Source organism: Sapajus apella, unplaced genomic scaffold, assembly GCF_009761245.1.
Source record: "Sapajus apella isolate SASKATOON/1434 unplaced genomic scaffold, GSC_monkey_1.0 scaffold2, whole genome shotgun sequence".
NCBI classification, from domain to species: Eukaryota; Metazoa; Chordata; class Mammalia; order Primates; family Cebidae; genus Sapajus; species Sapajus apella.
The window spans coordinates 12,398,223-12,421,103 of record NW_022436942.1 but is presented as its reverse complement, the minus strand read 5'-3'; the positions used below and the strand labels follow the sequence as shown (position 1 = coordinate 12,421,103).

General features: G+C 37.5%; 1 protein-coding gene and 2 long non-coding RNA genes across 4 annotated transcripts in view; 2 read left to right on the top strand and 1 right to left on the bottom strand.

The window, feature by feature from the left end:
• The window catches only part of TBK1 (TANK binding kinase 1), a 52,722-nt gene extending 30,636 nt beyond the window's left edge, over positions 1–22,086 (top strand). The window contains exons 8-21 of one of the 2 annotated variants that reach the window (XM_032288498.1): positions 837–1,016; positions 3,075–3,271; positions 4,826–4,884; positions 5,297–5,388; positions 7,869–7,970; positions 9,728–9,806; positions 15,904–16,025; positions 16,120–16,196; positions 17,083–17,122; positions 17,653–17,754; positions 17,867–17,963; positions 18,366–18,472; positions 18,685–18,756; positions 21,298–22,086. In XM_032288498.1, the coding sequence (XP_032144389.1) occupies positions 837–1,016; positions 3,075–3,271; positions 4,826–4,884; positions 5,297–5,388; positions 7,869–7,970; positions 9,728–9,806; positions 15,904–16,025; positions 16,120–16,196; positions 17,083–17,122; positions 17,653–17,754; positions 17,867–17,963; positions 18,366–18,472; positions 18,685–18,756; positions 21,298–21,349 (1,378 nt within the window). In that variant the 3' untranslated portion in view covers positions 21,350–22,086. The remainder of the gene's footprint in view (positions 1–836; positions 1,017–3,074; positions 3,272–4,825; positions 4,885–5,296; positions 5,389–7,868; positions 7,971–9,727; positions 9,807–15,903; positions 16,026–16,119; positions 16,197–17,082; positions 17,123–17,652; positions 17,755–17,866; positions 17,964–18,365; positions 18,473–18,684; positions 18,757–21,297) is intronic. The other variant, XM_032288508.1, reaches the window with a different exon arrangement.
• LOC116558482 lies at positions 420–14,272 on the bottom strand. Its single transcript, XR_004272023.1, has 3 exons — positions 14,260–14,272; positions 8,463–8,465; positions 420–508 (listed from the first exon to the last, which is right to left on the bottom strand). It is a non-coding gene; the product is annotated as an uncharacterized LOC116558482 (long non-coding RNA).
• LOC116558477 lies at positions 13,742–14,358 on the top strand. Its single transcript, XR_004272018.1, has 2 exons — positions 13,742–13,938; positions 14,244–14,358. It is a non-coding gene; the product is annotated as an uncharacterized LOC116558477 (long non-coding RNA).
• Positions 22,087–22,881: the final 795 nt, after the last annotated feature.

Below are 22,881 nucleotides of genomic sequence, written 5' to 3'. Positions count from 1 at the left end.
TTTTTCCTGAGTGTGGTAGTTACATAATCCATAATTAGGTGAGTTACTGGCTTAACACCTATTGTAAGTTGTGGGTGCTTTTTGTATGACTTTTAACTAAATAAATATATAAAACAAACTAATAAAATATCATTTAGCATTTTATATATTGGGTTCTATGAAAATTCATTTAAACCAAGAGTTCCAATGCTGAAATTATTTTCAAAAACCACTGTTGTAACTAGTTTTTTGTGTATGTTGTTTAAAAAGTTTTCCAAAATAAAATTGTCATGCAACTAGATTACCAAGAGAAATTCATTGTGTTGGAGAACAGAAATGTAACATTATAATTGTGATTTGTGTTAAATTTTGATTTAGGAAATGCTTATTTTGAGGATCTCGGGCAAACTGATAAAATGTAAAGGGTTCAGGAAATGAACACTTGTTTTAAATAGTAAGAACTTCAAGTACTACAAATCAGCAGTGAAAGCAACTACCAGAAATGTAATGGGCTTGGCATAGTGGCATACTCAGCTACTCAGGAAGCTGAGACAGGATACTAGAGCCCTGGAGTTTGAGACTGCAACACATAAAGTGTTTCACTTCAGCCTGGGCAGCATAACAAGACCCCATTTCTAGAAGAAAAAAAAAAAGCTATCATCTCTGATTCATTGATGAATGATATTAAGTGAAGGTCACCTAACTTTCTGAAAAGCTGACAGATTTAAAAAATTTTAAATTAATCTAATATGATAATAATGACAATTCCTTAAATTTGCTGGTAAATATTATGATTTTTTAACATAGACAGAATATGATATATTCACTCTTCAAGTAACTTTTCAATACCATTTTAGGGGTCTTCAGGTTCTACTTACTCCTGTTCTTGCAAACATCCTTGAAGCAGATCAGGAAAAGTGTTGGGGTTTTGACCAGTTTTTTGCAGAAACTAGTGATATACTTCACCGAATGATAATTCATGTTTTTTCGCTACAACAAATGACAGCTCATAAGATTTATATTCATAGCTATAATACGTAAGTATCTCTGTTTTCTTCTTATAGCAACATATTCTGTTATATATTTTCCTAAGGTAGGAAAAGAAATAGAAAAGATGCCTCAGCCTCACCAAAAGCACCCATGCTTCCCACATAGAAAATTATATTTAAGTGCTTACTAAATTCCTTTTCACTTATTTTTGGAGTAAAAGGATTGATATTCTAAAATTTATAGTTAAATTAGCTTGTTCTTAAACTGTTAAGTTTTACAAGACTACTTTCATTGCAGTGCCTACTTTCAAGTTACATAATCACATAACCACAAATGGCATCTACCAATAAATGAGCCAGGTTTTACTAAGTGCACTATCCTCCCATGTTTAAAATATCAAAGCCTAAGTCTTAAATATAGTTAACATGGTTATTATTTGCACTTGATAACCGTACGCAAATAATTTGGTTATTATTATTAACCATAATAATGGTTAAAGTACCTGGTGCTGGAAAAATAGCCAGTGTTTGTTTTATGTAAACAAAAACGCACCCACGTGATTTAAGAAAAACTACCCATATGATAAAATTGCATATAATGGTCAATGATGGACCATATATATGACAGTGGTTCCATAAGATTATAATACCATATTTTTACTGTATCTTTTCTATGTTTACATATGTTCACATATACAAATACTGTTAGTAATTGTGTTACAGCTGCTTACAGTATTAAGTACAGTAACGTGCTGTACAGATTTGTAGCCTAGGAGCAATAGGCTAGATACCATATAGCCTAGGTATGTAGAAGGCATAGTATGTAGTTTTCCGTAAATATACTTTATGATGTACATGCGATGATGCATTTTTCAGAACTTATTCCCATTGTTAAGCAATGCGTGACTGTATACATACATACACTTGCATGTAAAACTGGGGAAATTTAAGTAAGTTGAGTGAATCAGTGTTAATAGCTGGTTGTGATGCTTTGCTATATGCAAGTTGTTACCATTGGGGAAAGCAGGGGGAAGAATATATGGTGTCTGTCTTCTTTGTTTCTTAGAACTGCATGTGAATCTGTAGTAATGTCAAAATGTTTTTTAAAAAGCTCACCCAATGTGACTATAGTTAATAATAACTTAATTATAAATTTTTAAAAAGCTAAAAAGAGTATAATATGATTGTAACACAAAAGAGAAATGCTTGACTGGATGGATACCACATTCTCCATGATGTGATTATTACATGTTGTATGCCTGTAACAAAACATCTCATGTACTCCATAAATATATACATTTCCTGTGTACACACAAAAATTAGAAACAAAAAATTTTCAAAAGGTCACCCAATGGAGGCTTGTAGAGCCAAATTACAATATTGCTGCTGAAACATTTCTTTTGATGTCATTGATCTATTCATGGGGAGGCTAGCTTTTCCCTAAAGCATCATTTTGAAAATACTTCATTTTATTAATTTATTTAACAAACATATAGTCACATGACAAGTGCTGTTCTTGGTTCTTTACATATTTAAGCCATTTATTCCTCACAACAATTCTGTGAAGTGGGTACTGTTATTATTTCCATTTTACTGTTGAGGAAATGGTGCATAAGAGTTAAGTCACGTATGGTTATATAGCAAGTTAGTGGAAGAGCTAAGATTTGAACCCAGGTATCTGATTCAAGCCAGTACTCTAAACATCTCTGCTACGTTGGTTCTGCACCCATGAGGTGGAGGCTGTAGTAAGCCCAGATTGCGCCACTATACTCCAGCCTGGGCAACAGAGCGAGACTCTGTCACACACACACACACATACACACACAGGAAAGAAAATACGCTGTCACACACACACACAGAAAAGAAAATATTAAGAATCCTATATATTACATAGGTATACGAACATAACAATACTTTAGAATTGCTTACTATATGGACAGGTTATATGGAAGGGAGTTTGTAGTATCCACATTAACAAAGCAAGTTTATATAAACTGGTTATGATCTTAGGAATATGAGTTAGAAATGAATATTGTTGCACTTTAAAAAGATTTTGCCTCTCACTTTATCCCCAGTTACAGTGTCCTTTTGCTTTTTCTCACACAGTGCTACTATATTTCATGAACTGGTGTATAAACAAACCAAAATTATTTCTTCAAATCAAGAACTTATCTATGAAGGACGACGCTTAGTCTTAGAACCTGGAAGACTAGCACAACATTTCCCTAAAACTACTGAGGAAAATCCCATCTTTGTAGTAAGCCGGGAACCTTTGAATACCATAGGATTAATATATGAAAAAAGTAAGTTAGGGTTTTTCTTGTTCTTACTGGCCATCAAAAAATTACAACCAGCCTAGGCAACATATTGAGAGCTCATCTCTACAAAAAATAAAAATTAGCTGGGCGTGGTGGCTTGCACCTGTAGTCCCAGCTACATGGGAGGCTGAGGTCGGAGGATCGCTTTAGCCCAGGAGGCAGAGGCTGCAGTAAGCTGAGATTGCACCACTGCACTCCAGCCTGGGAGACAGAGTGGAACCCTGTCTCAAAAACAAAAAAATCCACAAAATCTGTGATTGTAGAAATGATTGTCAGCCGGGCACGGTGGCTCATGCCTGTAATCCTAGCACTTTGGGAGGCCGAGTCGGGTGGATCACAAGGTCAAGAAATCGAGACCATCCTGGTCAACATGGTGAAACCCCGTCTCTACTAAAAATACAAAAAGTTAGCTGGACATGGTGGTGTGTGCCTGTAATCCCAGCTACTCAGGAGGCTGAGGCAGGAGAATTGCCTGAACCCAGGAAGCGGAGGTTGCGGTGAGCCGAGATCACGCCATTGCACTCCAGCCTGGGTAACAAGCGAAAAACCCCGTCTCAATCTAAAAAAAAAAAAAAAAAAAAGAAATGATTGTCATCTTTATGAAGTTGATGGTGACATTAATGTAGAGCTTTTATAAATATTAAAATTTTATGTTACTATAGTTGAAAGACAGTAATAGTAAAATTGAAAAGCCTTGTAGACATCATTTGACTTCAAATATTTTGTTTCATAAAATGATAAAATCATTTGTCATACATTTCACCGTAACTCTCTTTTAAAAGTGTTTCGTTGGCCGGGTTCGGTGGCTCACGCCTGTAATCCCAGCACTTTGGGAGGCTGAGGCTGGTGGATCATGAGGTCAGGAGTTCGAGACCAGTCTTGCCAACACTGTGAGATCCCGTCTTTACTGAAAATACAAAAATTAGCTGAGTGTGATGGCGGGTGCCTGTAATCTCAGCTACTTGGGAGGCTGAGGCAGGATAATCGCTTGAACCTGGGAGGTGAAGGTTGCAATGAGCTGAGATCGTGCCACTGCATTCCAGCCTGGGTAACACAGCCAGACTCAGTCTCAAAAAAAAAAAAAGAAAAAAAGTGTTTTACTAACACTCAAAATTGCCTTTTATATCATAAATTTCAGCAAACATTTTTTTGTGTCCAGTATGTATACAACATTGTGCAAAGCTTTAGAGTCTAAGAAAAAATAGATCTGCATTTTTAGAATCTTTTAAATTATTCATTCTACCGGTAAAAAAAAAAAAATGAATCACCCAGAATTTTACATTTCTATTTGAAGGTTGGGAGTTGATGTAGATTTAAAGAGAAGCATTGAACTCATTGTGTTGGAATATATTTAAGGAAAAAATGAAACTTCTTAGAAATATTGGAGGTAATTTGTTAGAGAATGAGCATTATTGTTTGAAAAGTACATTAAAGATTTTGCCACTAATGTTTAATTTAGACATTCTATTTGCTCTATAAAGGATAAAGTGATTTTTTCAAAAAGTTTTCTTTCTCATTTTATTTTACTTCATATTTCAGTTTCCCTCCCTAAAGTGCATCCACGGTATGATTTAGATGGGGATGCTAGCATGGCTAAGGTTAGTATTTAATTGAATTACTATGTAAACATCTGAATTTAATATATCCTATCAATAGTAGAAGCAATAACATGTATTGTGTCTTCATGTATGCCTGTGTGACTTAGGAAATTATTCACTTAAATTGATACCCTTTCCAAGTTACTTTGTGGTCTTTCTTTTTTACTTTTTATCCTTTCTTGAATTCATAATATAAGAACATTCCCTCCATTGAGACAGTGCGTGTTCAGATAATGTTAAGGATAATATATTTATTATAGTTATATCTGTTTTTAACTTTTAGAAATTGGTGGTTTATTGTGTTTTTAATTAACCTGATGAAAATGTATAAGCTTTAATAATTTTGTGTAGAAGTTTTTCTTAACCTATACCACAATTAGCACCAAATATTGACATTTTATTTCTTCGTTAGGCAATAACAGGGGTTGTGTGTTATGCCTGCAGAATTGCCAGTACCTTACTGCTTTATCAGGAATTAATGCGAAAGGGGATACGATGGCTGATGTAAGTAGTAGACTGAAATTTGAAAATTGGTTTTCATGTAGACCTCGTCCATCATTGATGTTTTCTCTCTTCAGACTAGTTAGATTAGGTGCTTGATTTTTATTATAATACATTTGTTTCACATTTAGCTTATAAAACATTTAGCGGCTATTTTTTCATGAGTCCTGCAATGACCTTGTACAAATAGTATATCTGAATTTTAAAACTTATACCACGCTATAGGATGTGACAACAAATGCATTTCTTTTCCTGGGACCTTGACTCAGTTGTCATTTCACTGTGTTAGAAGGCTTTGGCTTGTTATAATCCAGTACAGTCTGTACTTTCTCTCATTTAAGTCCTCAAAGTCTTCCTTCATTTCCTATCATTTTCCCAAATGAAATACATAGTCCTTTTTCATCACAGCATTTTTTTTTTCTTTTTGAGACAGGGTCTCACTGTCACCCAGGCTAGAGTGCAGTGGCACAATCACAGACCACTGCAGCCTGAAACTCCTGGGCTCAAGTGATCCTACCGCCCCAGCCTCCCAAGTACCTGAGACTATAGGCATACTCCATGAAGCCCAGCTAATTTTTTTTTTTTTTTTTTTGTAGAGATTGGGTCTAGTTATGTTGCCCAGGCTGGTCTCAAACTCTTGGGCTCAAGCAGTCAGCCCCACACAGCTGGGATTACAGGTGTGAGCCACTACACCCAACCTTCACAGCATTGAGATAGAATTCATAAACTATATAACTCACCCATTTAAGCATACAGTTCAGTGGTTTTTAGTATGTCCAGAGTTGTGCAGCCATCATCACTAATTTTAGAACATTTTCATCACCCCAGAAAGTAACTCTGCATCCATTAGTATTCACTCTCCATTTCTGCCAACACAGCCCTGCCCTAGGTAGCCACTAATATACTGTTTCTATACATTTGCCTATTCTAGACATTTCATATAAATGAAATCATACAATATGAATATGTAATCTAACAAGCAATTTAAAAGCTAATTTTTTAACACTAGATCGCTTAATGTAGTTAACTGATCATCTAGTTTAAGTAGTCTCTTCCTAAAAATGACTCTAAGAAATGTAAGATGGATATAATTTTTACTTTTTTTTTTTTTTTTTTTACTTTTCATGATTTATAGATGGCATCTTTCCATCTGATAAAAATGGAAAATAATTGATCTCTTTGGGAATTATGCTTATTTCTACACATCATTCAAAGCTTTTGAATTTTGCACACACATCGTAATGGCCTTGTGGCCGACAGATGCTGAGAAGTTTGTTTTCTGCACTCTTATCACTATGTATGTGCCCTTGGACTGTAATGCTTTTAACAGTTTATGTATGCCTACCTCATACCCACCCCTTCTTGCAAAAATGGACATGAAGCATTTCATTGCTCTTTTATTAGGCTCCTTTTTTTTTTTCTGGTAGCATTATATGAAACCCATAAATTTGTATTTATATTTTTCACTGTGTTCACATATCTGATTCCTAAGCCTATATTTTTATATTTCTACTAAGAAGCTTCCTTGTTTTTACTGGTTTCTGGAAAAAGCTCTGTGTACTAACAGTTTTCATCTTCTCTCTCATCTACCCTTAATCGCTGATCCATGAAGCTTTATTTCTTTTACTTATTAGTTTATAGTTCAGTAAGTCATGAGAAAATAGTTTTAACGTAAACTACTGTTGGCAGTCTAATATTTTAGACTTTATGGGCTGCATGTGGTCTCTTCTTTGTTTCTGCAACCTTTAAAAGTGTAATGTTAGTTCGTAGACCATACAAAAGCAGGCCTCAGGTCTTAGTTTGTTGATCCCCGATATAGATCAAAAGTCCTTCAATTATGTATTGTTTACTCTGTCATCCTTCTTCAGAGATTACATCACACGTTGAGCATCCCTAATAAAAAATATTCCAAAATTTGAAACTTTTTGCTCAAAGTTAATGCTTAAAGGAAATACTCATTGGAGCATTTTGGATTCTTAGATTAGAGATGCTTAACCAGTATGTATATGTGCAAATATTCCAAAATCTGAAACACTTCTGGTCCCAGGCATTTCATATAAGGGATATTCAACCTGTAATTGGTTTATAAGTCAGACAGTAGTGTGCTATGAGTAGTAAACATTAATTCTGGCAGTATAAACTGGAATGCTCTACAAACTCTTTGTATAATTGTAGATTAGTTTTTACTTTTTAATGTAATTTTAATACCTTAGGTTTCTAAACTCTTTAAGTAGTAGTGGTTTGTGAAAATATAAGTTACCTAGATATAGATATATATATATATATCTCTAGGTATATATATAGGTGTATATATTATAGTCACACAAATGCTTTTAATTGTAGTATCTCAAAATGTGTGAATTGACTAATATCAAGAATATTGTTATAAAATGTTTTTGAACAGCAGTACTACAGTATATTAGTGATAGATAAGAAAAAATAACTCCTTAGATAAACTAATGGGAATAATTTTCTTTTTCTAGTGAATTAGTTAAAGATGATTACAATGAAACTGTTCACAAAAAGACAGAAGTTGTGATCACATTGGATTTCTGTATCAGAAACATTGAAAAAACTGTGAAAGTGTGAGTAGACTACTTCCTTACTATTAAGGGTTAAATTATTAAATGTTCCATTTCTGTTAATTGATTTAGCTATTCTTGGTACAATATCACATGCTCTGCAACGGTTTATATTAAAGATCAGCCTTGGCCAGGCACAGTGGCTCACCCCTGTAATCCCAGCACTTTGGGAGCCCAAGGCGGGTGGATCCAGGAGATCAGGAGATCAAGTCTGTCCTGGCTAACAGGGTGAAACCCCATCTCTACTAAAAATACAAAAAATTAGCTGGGCGTGGTGGCATGCGCCTGTAGTAGTCCCAGCTATTCGGGATGCTGAGACAGGAGAATTACTTGAACCTAGGAGGCAGAGGTTGCAGTGAGCTGAGATTGCACCACTGAACTCCATCCTGGGTGACAGAGTGAGACTCTGTATCAAAAAAAAAAAAGCCTTAGATTAGTGATTACATCATCATCACAAAGGCAAAAGTGCTGATTTTCTTCCTAAGAAATGAATACCATCTCTTTAGTGGCATTTCCTCCCAGCTGTTAACTAGCAAAGGTTAGTGGGAAAAACATCTTATTTCTAGCTTGTAAAACAGAAACTCTGAATAAGAAAATATGAAACCTGTAATCAACAAAGGAAATAGGAAGAGGTATTCTAGAACAGGCTGTTAGTAGTATTTTTAGAATTTTAGGAATTCGTTTTAGTTTATTCTTACTTGTTAATTTTATTCTGAAAATGTGTATTGAAACAGAATGATATTTTAAACTGCCCTCTTTCTAGAATATACTATTTGTACTGCAAAGAAAATATAGTAAATAAAATTAGTATTCACTATTGTCCTCCATTAAATGAAATGTAGTATTTTTACCATTATCTTCACATAAGACTATTTGAAATTAATTTGTCTTTTCTGTTTTATCCTTTAATCTGCAAGTTTAAAATAGAAGCAGATAAAATTCCTTCTTCAGGAAGGCATCAGGTTTGGTTTTTTGTTTTTTTTTTTTTGGTTTTGGTTTTGCTTTTTGAGATGAAGTCTCACTCTGTTGCCTAGGCTGGAGTGCAATGGCAAAATCTCAGCTCACTGCAACCTTCACCTCCCAGAATCAAGTGATTCTGCTGCCTCAAATTCCCGAGTAGCTGTGACTACAGGCATGCACCACCACACCCAGCTAATTTTTTTTGTATTTTTAATAGAGACGGGGTTTCACCGTGTTAGCCAGGCTAGTCTCCATCTCCTAACCTCGTGATCTGCCCTCCTCAGCCTCCCAAAGTGCTAGGATTATAGGTGTGAGCCACCATGCCCAGCCGGCATCAGGGTTTGTTTTTTTTTTTAACAATTTGCTGGCTTATAGACTTTGAATCATTGTTTTATTTTTAATGGTTATGATAAAAGCTCAAATATTTATTTATAAAACTTTTTTTTTTTGAGGTGGAGTCTTCGCTCTGTCACCCACGCTGGAGTGCAGTGGCACAATCTCAGCTCATTACAGCCTCTGCCTCCCGGGTTCAAGCAATTCCCCTGTCTCAGCCTCCTGAGTAGCTGGGATTACAAGAGCGCACCACCATGCCTGGCTAATTTTTGTATTTTTAGGAGAGACAGTATTTCACCATGTTGATCTGGCTAGTCTCAAACTCCTGACCTTGTGATCCACCCACCTCAGCCTCCCAAAGTACTGGAATTACAGGTGTGAGTCACCACACCCGGCGTATAGAACATCTTTTTAAAACTATGTATTGATTATACTCATTTAATTTTCTCTTGTGACTTTTCATACAGTTACGAAAAGTTGATGAAGATCAACCTAGAAGCAGCAGAGTTAGGTGAAATTTCAGACATACACACCAAATTGTTGAGAGTAAGTATTTACAAAATTATGAAAATTATAAGCTCATAACCTATTCCTTTGCTGGCACTATTAAATTTAAACTTTCTTATGAGCTAGGCATGGTGGTACACACCTATAGTCGCAACTACTCAGAAGGCCAAGGCAGGAGGATCACTTGAGCTGAGGCATTAAAGGCTGCAGCGAGTTATGACGGTGTCACTGCACCTTAGCCTGTGCAACAGAGTGACATCTTGTCTATAAAATATAAATAAACTTTTTTACAGGGATGATGTTTCTCACTGCAGAGAAAGAGTATTTTCCCATCTTTAGAAACTTCTTTTAAGCGTATTATTAAATACTCTTACTGCCTTGAAATTTTTTGTAACATATCCAAATGCCTACTGTCATTTAAACCTCTCTCTCTCACTCTCTCTCTCTCTCTCTCTCTTTGTGTATAAATCCATAATGCTTTCGTGTTGCTGCTGTGGCAGTTAAAGCAAGTTCATAAATGTAATTTAACATGCAGTTGAATGTAAAGTGCTTAAGCTTGTTTAGAAATAGATTTAAATTAGGCCAGGCACAGTGGCTCCCACCTGTAATCCCAACACTTTGGAAAGCCGAGGCAGGTGGATCACCTGAGGTCAGGAGTTCAAGACCAGCCTGGCCAACATGGTGAAACCTCATCTCTACTAAAAATACAAAAATTAGCTGGGCATGGTGGGCGCCTATAATCCCAGCTACTTGAGAGGCTGAAGCAGGAGAATTGCTAGAACCCAGGAGGCAGAGGTTGCAGTGAGCCAAGATCATGGCATCACACTCCAGCCTGGGTGACAAAAGTGAAACTCAGTCTCAAAAAAAAAAAAGAGAGAGAGAAATATTTAAATTAGGAAAATATTACCAGATTTTTTTCTAAAATAAAAATTTAAGGAAAGAAAGATTTGATATCCTCAGGGAGGCAATCGTTTCTATAGCTAGAAAAAGGAATTAGGACACACATCTCTACTCTGCTGTAAAATACAGAATTTCAGGGAGTCTCTGAATCTCTTATTAAAATGTATTATAGGCTGGGCATGGTGGCTCACGCCTGCAATCCCAGCACTTTGGGAGGCCAAGGCGGGCGGATCACTTAAGGTTGGGAGTTCAAGACCAGCCTGGCCAACATGGAGAAACCCCGTTTCTATGAAAAATACAAAAATCAGCCAGGCGTGGTGGTGCATGCCTGTAATCCCATCTACTCAAGAGCCTGAGGCAGGAGAATCAGTTAAACCCAGGAGGCAGAGGTTGCAGTGAGCCAAGATCCCATCATTGCATTACAGCCTGGGCAACAAGAGCAAAACTGTCTCAAAAAAAAAATATTACAGAAGTGCACAGATTTATATATTGGCAATCAGTGAGAGCTGATTACTAATTCCAGACCTGCTCCTATTTACCTGCCTATTCATGGCTGGCTACTTAAGAAAGGCCTTTAATTCTTTGCATCCTTGGTTTACTTTTCTCTAAAATCAGCAATTTCTTATCCTGCCCGTCTTATGAGCTGTTGTAGCAATTAAATGAGATAAATAAAAATACTGTACTCTTGGCTGCATGCGGTGGCTCACATCTGTAATCCCAGCATTTTGGGAGGCTGAGTTGGATGAATCACTTGAGTCAAGGAGTTCAAGACCAGCCTGGACATCATGACAAAACCTCATCTCTACAAAAAAAATATGAAACAATTAGCCAGGCATGGTGGTGCATACCTGTAGTCCTAGCTACTTGGGAGACTGAAATAGGATGACCACTTGAGCCCAGGAGGTAAAGGTTACAGTGAGCCAAGATCATGTCACTGCACTCCAGCCTGGGTAATAGAGCCAAGACTCTGTCTCAAAATAAATAAATAAATGTATTGTAACTTCGCAAGCTTTAGCATTTGAAGTATTCTTTCCATAAAATGGATATTAAATGAAAAGTGAAAGGAGCTTGCCGGGCACAATGGCACATACCTGTAGTCCCAGCTACTCGGGAGGTTGAGGTGGGAGGATCGCTTGAGCCTAGGAGTTCTGGGCTGTAGTGCACCATGCCAATTGGTGTCTGCACTAAGTTCAGCATCAATATGGTGACTTCCCGGGAGCGGGGGACCACCAGGTTGCCTAAGGAGGGGTGAACCGGCCCAGGTCAGAAACAGATCAGGTCAAAACTCCCGTGCTGATCAGTAGTGGGATCACGCCTGTGAATAGCCGCTGTACTCCAGCCTGGGCAACATATCGAGACCCTGTCTCAAATAAATGAATAAATGAGTGAGTGAATGAATGAATGAATGAATGAATGGAAGGAACTTGATATGATATCCTTTTCTCTTTCCAGCTTAGGCTGATGTTTAGTTGTTTCTTTTCCTCAGTTTTAGATCTCAAACAGTGGTTTCCAAAATATGAATAATGAACAACTAGTAAGTTATGAAATTGAGTGCATTGTAATCAGCAATGTGTTTTTAAATGGAACAAAATAGAAAATGTCAGAATGCATCACATATAATAAGGAAATTATTGTTCATGAAACTTTTTTTCATTTTTGAGATGGAGTCTCTGTCACCCAGGCTGGAGTGCAGTGGTGTGATCTCAGCTCACTGCAACCTCTGCCTTCCAGGTTCAAGTGATTCTCCTGCCTCAGCCTTCCAAGTAGCTGGGACTACAGGCACCCACCACCATGCCTGGCTAAATTTTGTATTTTTAGTAGAAACGGTTTCACCATATTGGCCAAGCTGGTCTCAAACTCCTGACCTTGTGATCTGCCCACCTTGGCCTCCCAAAGTGCTGGGGATTACAGGTGTGAGCCACTGTACCTGGCTGTTCATGAAACCTTTGATTCAGGTATATATACACTTTAAATGTTACCGAGTTAAAACGGTGAATTTCTTACTATGAGCTGTGGTCAAGAAAGTTTGAAAAACATAGCTATAGGATAAAGTGATTAAAAGTCAGAAAGCACAAAATAGTCTTCCCCAGTATTTGTCTGCATTTAAATATAGACAGCCATGTTGCTGTCAGTGTTTTATATTCTTTGTTTTCCCCTTAGAACATGATTTACCAGCTCATAGGCCTAATAGACATTTATTTCCAGGGCCAGAATCATTTGAGCACTTTCAATCATAATTATATGTTTTATTTTGGGGATCTCAAAATTTTTTCCATTTTTATGACATTTCTGTGAGATTAAGATTTCTTATGAGAAAGCATAGATAACTAAATAGCTTGAGGTAATGGAGTCTTATGACATTAGGACTTTTCACTTCAAGCCAATTACTTGTCCCTAGATTTCATTTTTTCTCATAACCTGTTGAGTTGTTGTAACTCCCTTCCTAGTGAGACCTTAAAGAAATTTTTATGGTCAGGTGCAGTGGCTCACGCCTGTAATCTCATCACTTTGGGAGGACGAGGTGGGTGGATCAGAAGGTCAGGAGTTCAAGACCAGCCTCACCAACATGGTGAAACCCCATCTCTACTAAAAAATAAATAAATAAAAAGCTGCTGGGCGTGGTGGCATGTGCCTGTAATCCTAGCTACTCAGGAGACTGAGGCAGGAGAATCGCTTGAACCCGGGAGGTAGAGGTTGCAGTCAGCTGCTGAGATTGCGCCATTGCACACCAGCCTGATGACAGAGCGAGACTCTGTCTCAAAAAAAAAAAGAGGACCGGGTGTGGTGGCTCAAGCCTGTAATCCCAGCACTTTGGGAGGCCAAGGTGGGCGGATCACGAGGTCAAGAGATTGAGACCATCCTGGCCAACATGGTGAAACCCAGTCTCTACTAAAAATACAAAAAACAATTAGCTGATCATGGTGGCATGCGCCTGTGGTCCCAGCTACTCAGGAGGCTGAGGCGGAAGGCTCTCTTGGCCCAGGAGGCGGAGGTTGCAGTGAGCTGAGATTGTGCCACTGCACTCCAGCCTGGTAACAGCAAGACTCCATTTAAAAAAAAAAAAAAGTTTTGTTTTAGTCTTATTCCTCTACTGTTGGTCCTTCAGTTTGCTTTTCACTCTTCTATGTAATGCTGTAAGAAATAACTTTTTCCATAAACTATTTCCCATATATTGAATGTATAACTTAACACATTCTAAACATTAATGTTAAAAAAGACATAAAGCATAAAAACCAAGGTATATATTTGATCATATAAAAATTTAAGCTGGGTGCCGGGCGCGGTGGCTCAAGCCTGTAATCCCAGCACTTTGGGAGGCCGAGGCGGATGGATCACGAGGTCAAGAGATCGAGACCATCCTGGTCAACATGGTGAAACCCCGTCTCTACTAAAAATACAAAACATTAGTGGGCATGGTGGCGTGTGCCTGTAATCCCAGCTACTCAGGAGGTTGAGGCAGGAGAATTGCCTGAACCCGGGAGGCGGAGGTTGCGGTGAGCCAAGATCACGCCATTGCACTCCAGCCTGGGTAACAAGAGTGAAACTCAGTCTCAAAAAAAAAAAAAATTAAGCTAGGCACAGTGGCTCACACCTATAATCCCAGCGCTTTGGGAGACCATGGTGGGGTAGATCGGTTGAGCTCCAAGAGTTCAAGACCAGCCTGAGCAACATGGTGAAACCCCATCTCTACCAAAAAAAAGCAAAAATTAGCAAGGTGTGAAGGCACACACCTCTAGTCACAGCTACTTGGGAGGCTTGAGGTGAGAGGATGGCTTGAGCTCGGGATGCAGAGGTTGCAGTGAGCTGAGGTTGCCCCACTGCACTCCAGCCTGGGTGACAGAGTGAGACCCTGTTTCAAAAACAAAATAACCATTTAAGATCTTGGTATGTTAAAAAAATCTTAGAAAGCAAATAAGTTGGGGAAATGTGATAAAGCATTTTTTATAAAACTAACTCATACAAATTGATAAGGAAAATAGTTAATTTGTAAAAAATAGATGAGCAAAGAACATTTAGAGACAATTTATAAATGAAGAAAATATATCTGCTGAAACTTTTGATTCAGGTATATACATACTTTAAATGTTACTGAGTTAAAAATCTTGAAAAAATGCTCAAATCCTTGGTCGGGCGTGGTGGCTCACGCCTGTAATCCCAGCACTTTGGGAGGCCGAGGCAGGTGGATCACGAGGTCAAGAGATCGAGACCATCCTGATCAACATGGTGAAACCCCGTCTCTACTAAAACTACAAAAAATTAGCTGGGCATGGTGGCACGTGCCTGTAATCCCAGCTACTGAGGAGGTTGAGGCAGGAGAATTGCCTGAACCCAGGAGGCGGAGGTTGCGGTGAGCCGAGATCGCGCCATTGCACTCCAGCCTGGGTAACAAGAGTGAAACTCCGTCTAAAAAAAAAAAAAAAGAAAAAAGAAAAAATGCTCAAATCCAATAGTAAGAAAAACTCGCATGTTATAACAGTAAGATACTGTTTTTATTTTTCAGATTATCAAGGCTTAAAAAATTATAATGCCAGCGCTGACAAGAGTGTGGTTTAAAGGGCACCCTCGTTGGTTGCTAGTGGCAATGTCAGCTGCTACTGACAACGTTATTTGAAAAGCAGTAGTGTGTATGAGGACCTTTCAAATATTTGGACATATTTGTCCTTTAAGTCTAGCCTCATCCTTTCTTCACAAGTTTTACAAATACTATATGCATTTCTGTGGCAGGCAAGTGATAAATTTACTAAGCTTAAAATGAACAGAATCTTAGGTGAGGTTTCTTTTCATTTTCTGTTTTTAAGAGCAGTTGCTTTGGTTTGGCCTCTAAACACGAAGAGCACACATCTTGCTACCTACATAGTTTATGCTTGAGACTATTCTAGTGGTTCTATTGAATTTTCACAACAGGGCTATGAAATGGAGAATTAAACACTTTTTACAGATAAAGAAACAAGATTGAAGTATTTTACATATTGTTTTAGAAGGGTTTTTACTGAATGAAATGTTTTATAAAATGTATTTATGTTGGTCTCACGTTTTATAATCATATTGTACCCCTGGTGGAAATGAACCTAAGAAACTCTTTTGTATTTAAAAATGGAAATAATTACTGTGCCTTTGAATTGAAGTAATCTACAAAAGAAGTGTTGTTCAGACTTTAAACTTTGTTGACACTGCGATGATTGTTTCTCAAAAAAAGCTTTTGGCAATCTGGATCTCAACCATTGGTTTTATTTAGCTTTCCAGTTCTCAGGGAACAATAGAAACCAGTCTTCAGGATATTGACAGCAGACTATCTCCAGGCGGATTGCTGGCAGATGCATGGGCACATCAAGAAGGCACTCATCCAAAAGACAGAAAGTAGGTTATAGCTTTATGCATAGTTTCTGCTCTTATAAATGTCCTTTTTCACATTGACTCAGTTAATTTACGTGAGTTTTTCTTCCTTAAATAGTGTAGAAAAACTACAAGTCCTGTTAAATTGCATGACAGAGATTTACTATCAGTTCAAAAAAGACAAAGCAGAACGTAGTAAGTAAAATTTGCTATTTTTTAATTTAATAAATCGCTCAGTAATTAGTTGTAATTCAGTTAAATTAATTTGGTATATCTTTAAGGGTGGCTTCTTAAGCTGTTTCAGAGATGTGATTCTGTCAGGAAAAAGGTTGATTGTGCTAAAAAACTGTTCTTAAAATCAACTTTCTGAATACTGTACTTTAAATCAGGGTCATGAACTCCAGAACCTCTAAAGGCTAGGCAGGTTACAGAAAGGAATGAGATTGGACAGTGGGGATTCATCTACAGGGGAGAGCCACTACTCAGATTCACCAGAGGTATTGCCCAGTCTTCCCATTTCTCAAAAATAGCTAGAAATGCCGGGCGCAGAGATTCACGCCTGTAATCCCAGCACTTTGGGAGGCTGAGGCGGTCAGATCACCTGAGGTCAGGAGTTCGAGACCAGCCTAACCAAAATGATGAAACCCTGTCTTTACTAAAACAAAATTAGCCAGTCCTGGTGGCACATGCCTGTAATCCCAGCTACTCAGGAGGCTGAGGCAGGAGAATTGCTTGAACCTGGAAGGCACAGGTTGTGGTGAGCCAAGATTGTGCCATTGCACTCTGTCCTGGGCAACAGAGCAAGACTCCGTCTCAAACAAAACAAAACAAAAAGCTAGAAATACAAAGTTTTTGTTAGAAACATCTTGATTTTTAAATGTTGACAGTTAATTGTTGTTTACATTGTTATTTACAGACCAAATAAAAGCATCTGTGGGCCATAAGTAGCCCATGAGCCACAAATCTATGACATCTGCTTCAAATTCTTAGCCATTTTGAAGCAATAATCTCAAAATAAAATATATTGTGTATGATGTTATGATTCTGCATTAACAACAGTAATATATTTTCTTATTTCTAGGACTAGCTTATAATGAAGAACAAATCCACAAATTTGATAAGTAAGTATCCAGATTATGTTTAATAATTATTTTCAGTGATCTTTATTAATATGATTCTTCTTAAAGTTGAAATTAATTATAATTAAAAATACATTTTAATCTTGATTTTATGGGATTGTTACAATATGTACACATTTTTAAAGGTCATGCTTCTGCTCCTTAATTGGGAAGTTACCACAATGGGAGAAGGAGCAACATTACCTTTCCACTCAGTCACCTTCTGCCTCCTGTGCTCTCATTACAGAAGGACAGATAATAGAGCACATAGGCGAGGGCAGACTTAACCACCATCTTAACTTTAACCTCATTCAATAGGCATTTTCTTTAACACCCATTTTGAACCTTCTCTTTCTCTTCTTACTGCTATAATGTCTATCTTAGAAATGTTTACTTTCTGCTGTAAATATATTCTAAAGCCACAACAATCATTATAGGAAACAGATACATTTCATATATTTGAAAATTTCTAAATATTGAAAGTAGAAATAGTGACATTGGTTTAAGCCTTTTTGATTATTTCTAAATTACAGGCAAAAACTGTATTACCATGCAACAAAAGCTATGACACACTTTACAGATGAGTGTGTTAAAAAGTACGAAGCATTTTTGAATAAGTCAGAAGAATGGATGAGGTGAGTAAACTTCTTTTGGAGTGATGAGTGATTGACTGCACAATAGAAATGTACATTTGAAGTGAGAATGTTTCGCTAGACTGCATATCAATGGATTCTTTTTGGTTTTCAGAAAGATGCTTCATCTTAGGAAACAGTTATTATCTCTGACTAATCAGTGTTTTGATATTGAAGAAGAAGTATCAAAGTATCAAGACTATACTAATGAGGTAAGTATAGCTATCAAAAGTATCCAGAAAAAAGGCATTTTTCTCGTTAGGAAAAATTAAAATTCTTCTCAGTTTATAACTGATAGTGATTGACAAGGGAAAATGGGATAGAATGTGCCTACATTTGGTTCCACCCACAGATTTTTAATATGTATTTTGAGCCAAGTTTTACAACTTGAGTTGTTTAACAACAAAAAACAGCTGATAAACCATCCTTTTATCATCTGTAAGAAAAGTTTCTTACAAGGGTGTTAAGTATTGTATCATTGATAGTTTTGAAATCAAAATTTAAAATTTTTATAAAGGACTTATTAAAAGCTCCAACACTTGATATCAGATCTGTAGTAAGTACTTTTGTTCTGTGATTAATGTGTTTTTTTTTTTCTTTTTTTGATGTTTTAGTTACAAGAAACTTTGCCTCAGAAAATGTTTGCAGCTTCCAGTGGAATCAAACATGCCATGACCCCAATTTATCCAAGTTCTAACACATTAGTAGAAATGACTCTTGGGTAAGAAACTCATCATTTGGTAACTGTAGTGTTTGCTTTTATTGCAGTTTGTGCTCTTGCTCTTACATTTTGAAATGTTTGATGTTTGTTGTAATACAGTGTTTTAATAAGGTTAGTTGTTGACTAGCTAAATTTAGAAAACTGAAACATAAACATCATTCTAAAACATTTGCATACTTTTTTAAGCAAAGGTGCTTGTTTATTTTATATAGTATGAAGAAACTAAAGGAAGAGATGGAAGGAGTGGTTAAAGAACTTGCTGAGAATAACCACATTTTAGAAAGGTGAGTAATGCAAAAATAATTATTCTGATTTTCTGTGCAATTGAGTTCATACACATCTGTACTTAAATCTTCCTGTGTGAATAGATTCAGCAGTGGTAAAGGGTCATAAAGTCAGAACTTACTGTTTTTCTCTCTCAGTATGATTGTGAATTTTTGATGCCTTTTAATGGTTGATTGGTTCCATTTTATAGAAGAACTGGTTAATTGAATTACTTGCTTATTTGAATCAGTTTGTAAAGACCAAACTCTATTTACATTATTTTTTATAGCTTATTCATTGGAATCATAATTTTCAATTTGGGTAATCAGAGTTTCTTGTTAAGACACCAGCACACGCCGGGCGCGGTGGGTGAAGCCTGTAATCCCAGCACTTTGGGAGGCTGAGGCGGGTGGATCACGAGGTCAAGAGATCGAGACCATCCTGGTCAACATGGTGAAACCCCGCCTCTACTAAAACTACAAAACATTAGCTGGGCATGGTGGCGCGTGCCTGTAGTCCCAGCTACACAGGAGGCTGAGGCAGGAGAATTGCTTGAACCCAGGAGGCGGAGGTTGCGGTGAGCCGAGATCGCGCCATTGCACTCCAGCCTGGGTAACAAGAGTGAAACTCTGTCTCAAAAAAAAAAAAAAAAACAAAACACCAGCACTCTGGTGCTGAGTAGCTTACAGAGTCCTCTGCACACCTCCTTGCAGGGGAAAGCCATAGATAAATGCAGTACTTTGAGGAGCTATGTGTCTGCTTATTATCTGCAAAATCCTAATAGATAAGGCCAAAAGAGATTTTTTAAAACATACAGAGCCAATAAAGCAATATTTGGATGGCTATTTTCCTTATCCTGATTCCTGAGAAATTAAGTCATATTTGGCTCTGTAATGGAACGCTTTCTTTTTCAAGCCCTTAGGTGCTCCTCTATAAGTTCTCAAACCCTTGTAATGCTAATAAATATATTTCACATTTGGCCAGGCACAGTGGCTCACACCTGTAATCCTAGCACTTTGGGAGGCTGAGACAGGCAGATTACCTGTGCTCAGGAGTTCAAGACCAGCCTAGGCAACAGGGCAAAACCCTGTCTCTACCAAAAATACAAAAAATTAGCTGAGTGTGTTGGTGCACACTTGTAACCGCAGCTACTGGGGAGGCTGAGGCACGAGAGTCGCGTGAATCTGGGAGGTGGAGGTTGCAGTGAGCCAAGATCATGCCATTGCACTCCAGCCTGGGTGACAGAGCAAGACTCTGTCTCAAACAAATATATATATATGTATATATTAGTACCACATAAATGTGAGAGATATATCTCTCTCCTTGTGTATTTGTTGGGCATTTAAGTTTCTGATTTTTCACAGTTACAGACCATGCTTCAGTGAGCATCTTGTGTATATATCGTCCTGTATTTGCATGGGAATTTCTGAGGAACCAGCTTTAGATGTTTCTAGATATGGAATTTCTGGGTCGGAGAGTATGCCAATTTAAATTTTGGTGGGTTTTAATAATTTTGTTCTTTTTTTTTTTTTTTTTTAGAAAGAGTTTTGCTGTTGCCGAGGCTGGAGTGCAATGATGCAATCTCAGCTCACTGTAACCTCTGCCTCTCGGGTTCAAGTTATTCGCCTGCCTCAGTCTCCCAAGTAGCTGGGACTACAGGTGCCTGCCACCACGCCGGCTAATTTTTGTATTTTTAGTAGAGACGGGGTTTCACCATGTTGGGCAGGCTGGTCTCCAACTCCTGGCCTCAGGTCATCTACCCACATTGACCTCCTGGGTTCAAGTGATTCTCCTGCCTCAGCCCCCTGAGTAGCTGGGACTACAGGCACCCGCCACCATGCCTGGCTAATTTTTTTGTATCTTTAGTGGAGACAGGGTTTCACCATCTTGGCCAGGCTGGTCTCCAACTCCTGACCTCAAGTGATCCACCTGCCTCGGTCTCCCAGAGTGCTGGGATTACAGGCATGAGCCACCACGCCTGGCCCCAACTCTATCTTAGTTTATAAATCCCAGCTGGGCATGGTAGCTCACACCTGTAATACAAGCACTTTAGGAGGCTGAGGCGGGTGGATCACCTGAGGTCAGGAGTTGGAGACCAGCCTGACCAACATGGAGAAACCCTGTCTCTACTATAAATACAAAAAAATTAGCTGGGCGTGGTAGTGTGTACCTCTAGTCCCAGCTCCTTGGGAGGCTGAGGCAGGAGAGAACCCGGGAGATGGAGGTTGCAGTGAGCCAAGATTGTGCCATTGCACTCCAGTCTGGGCAACAAGAGCAGAACTCTGTCTCTAAATAAATAAATAAAAATAAAAACAAATCCCACCCCACCGGAAAGAAATTATCCAGTTCTTACTAACACTTTCTTGATTACATCATATCGGTTTCTCATGCATTTATGATATACCATGCTGTTCCAGTAAGAAATAGAACAAATCATAATTGCTTAAGCTCTTTAAAAATAAATAGCTATTTATTCCTCTGAAAAGTATTTTAATGTTGGGGGCCTTTATACATAAATGAATCTTTTGAGATTACCTTTTCTCTTTTTGTGTGTGTTTTAGGTTTGGCTCTTTAACCATGGATGGTGGCCTTCACAATGTTGACTGTCTTTAGCTTTCTAATAGAAGTTTGAAAAAGTTTCTGTTTACACAAGAAAATAACGCTTGGGCATTAAATGAATGCCTTTATAGATGGTCAGTTGTTTCTACAGTCTAGTATTTGATGTGGTCATGTAAATATGTACGATATTGTAAATACATAAAAAATATATAAATTTTTGGCTGCTGTGAAGATGTAATTTTATCTTTTAACATTTATAATTATATGAGGAAATTTGACCTCAGTGAGCACGAGAAGAAAGCCATGACCGAACAATGTGTTGACATACCGATCCTCTACTCTGAGTGGGGCTAAATAAGTCATTTTCTCTGACCGCCTACTGGAAATATTTTTAATGGAACTGAAATAGGCATCCTTACATATCAGGAAGACTGAGTTAACATGTTTGTAAATGGTAGAACGGTGGCTACTGTGAGTGGGGAGCAGAACCGAACCACTGTTATACTGGGATAACAATTTTTTTGAGAAGGATAAAGTGGCATTATTTTATTTTACAAGGTGCCCGGATCCCAGTTATCCTTGTATCCATGTAATTTCAGATGAATTATTAAGCAAAACTTTTAAAGTGAGTTCATTATTAAAAAACTATTCATTTTTTCCTTTGGCCATAAATGTATAATTGTCATTAAAATTCTAAGGTCATTTCAACTGTTTTAAGCTGTATATTTCTTTACTTTAATTCTGCTTACTATTTCATGGAAAAAAAATAAATTTCTCAATTTTAATGTAAAGAGTTCATGTGTTTCTGTGTATCCAGTTTGTGAAACAAAAGTTATCTTTTGAAAATGACAATATAGGCGGTAATCATAAACTACTCTCAGAATATTGGATGTAGGGAGAATTTTGTGTCTCTGCTCATTACAACCTCCACCTCCCAAGTAGCTGGGATTACAGTTATGCACCACCACGCCTGGCTAATTTTTGTATTTTTAGTAGAGACAAGGTTTCACCATGCTGGCCAGGCTAGTCTCAAACTCCTGGCCTCAAGTTACCTGCCCGCCTCGCCTCCCAAAGTGCTGGGATTAGAGGTGTGAGCTATTGTGCCCAGACAAAAAGGAACATTTTCTTTGAAAAATTACTCAGCGTTCTAGACTAAGGGATTGTGCTTGGCAAGAAATTATTACATCTAACAGAATTATTATTTCTTTTGGTTTTGGTTTCTGGCATTTCAGACTGGTGAAGAATGATTACACACAATCTGCAAATAATAAAATAACATATCCTAAAGAGAAATATATTCGTTTACCAAGAACATCAGTAACTTAATCAACCTTAAGAAATGAAAAGATTAGGATTTTATGTGAGATTATGATGCATTATTGTAGCGGAGCGTTTTAAGTGTCATACGTCCATATAACAGAAATAAATGCAAGGGTGAATGCCTTTATTTATATAAATACAGTTATCCATTGTCAGATACCTGTTTAGTCTGAGAATGTGTGGGGCAAGGAAGTATTGAGTCCCTCTTTATTTTAATTTTCCATTCTGCCATCTAATATGGGTATCATATAGTTTAAATGTTTATA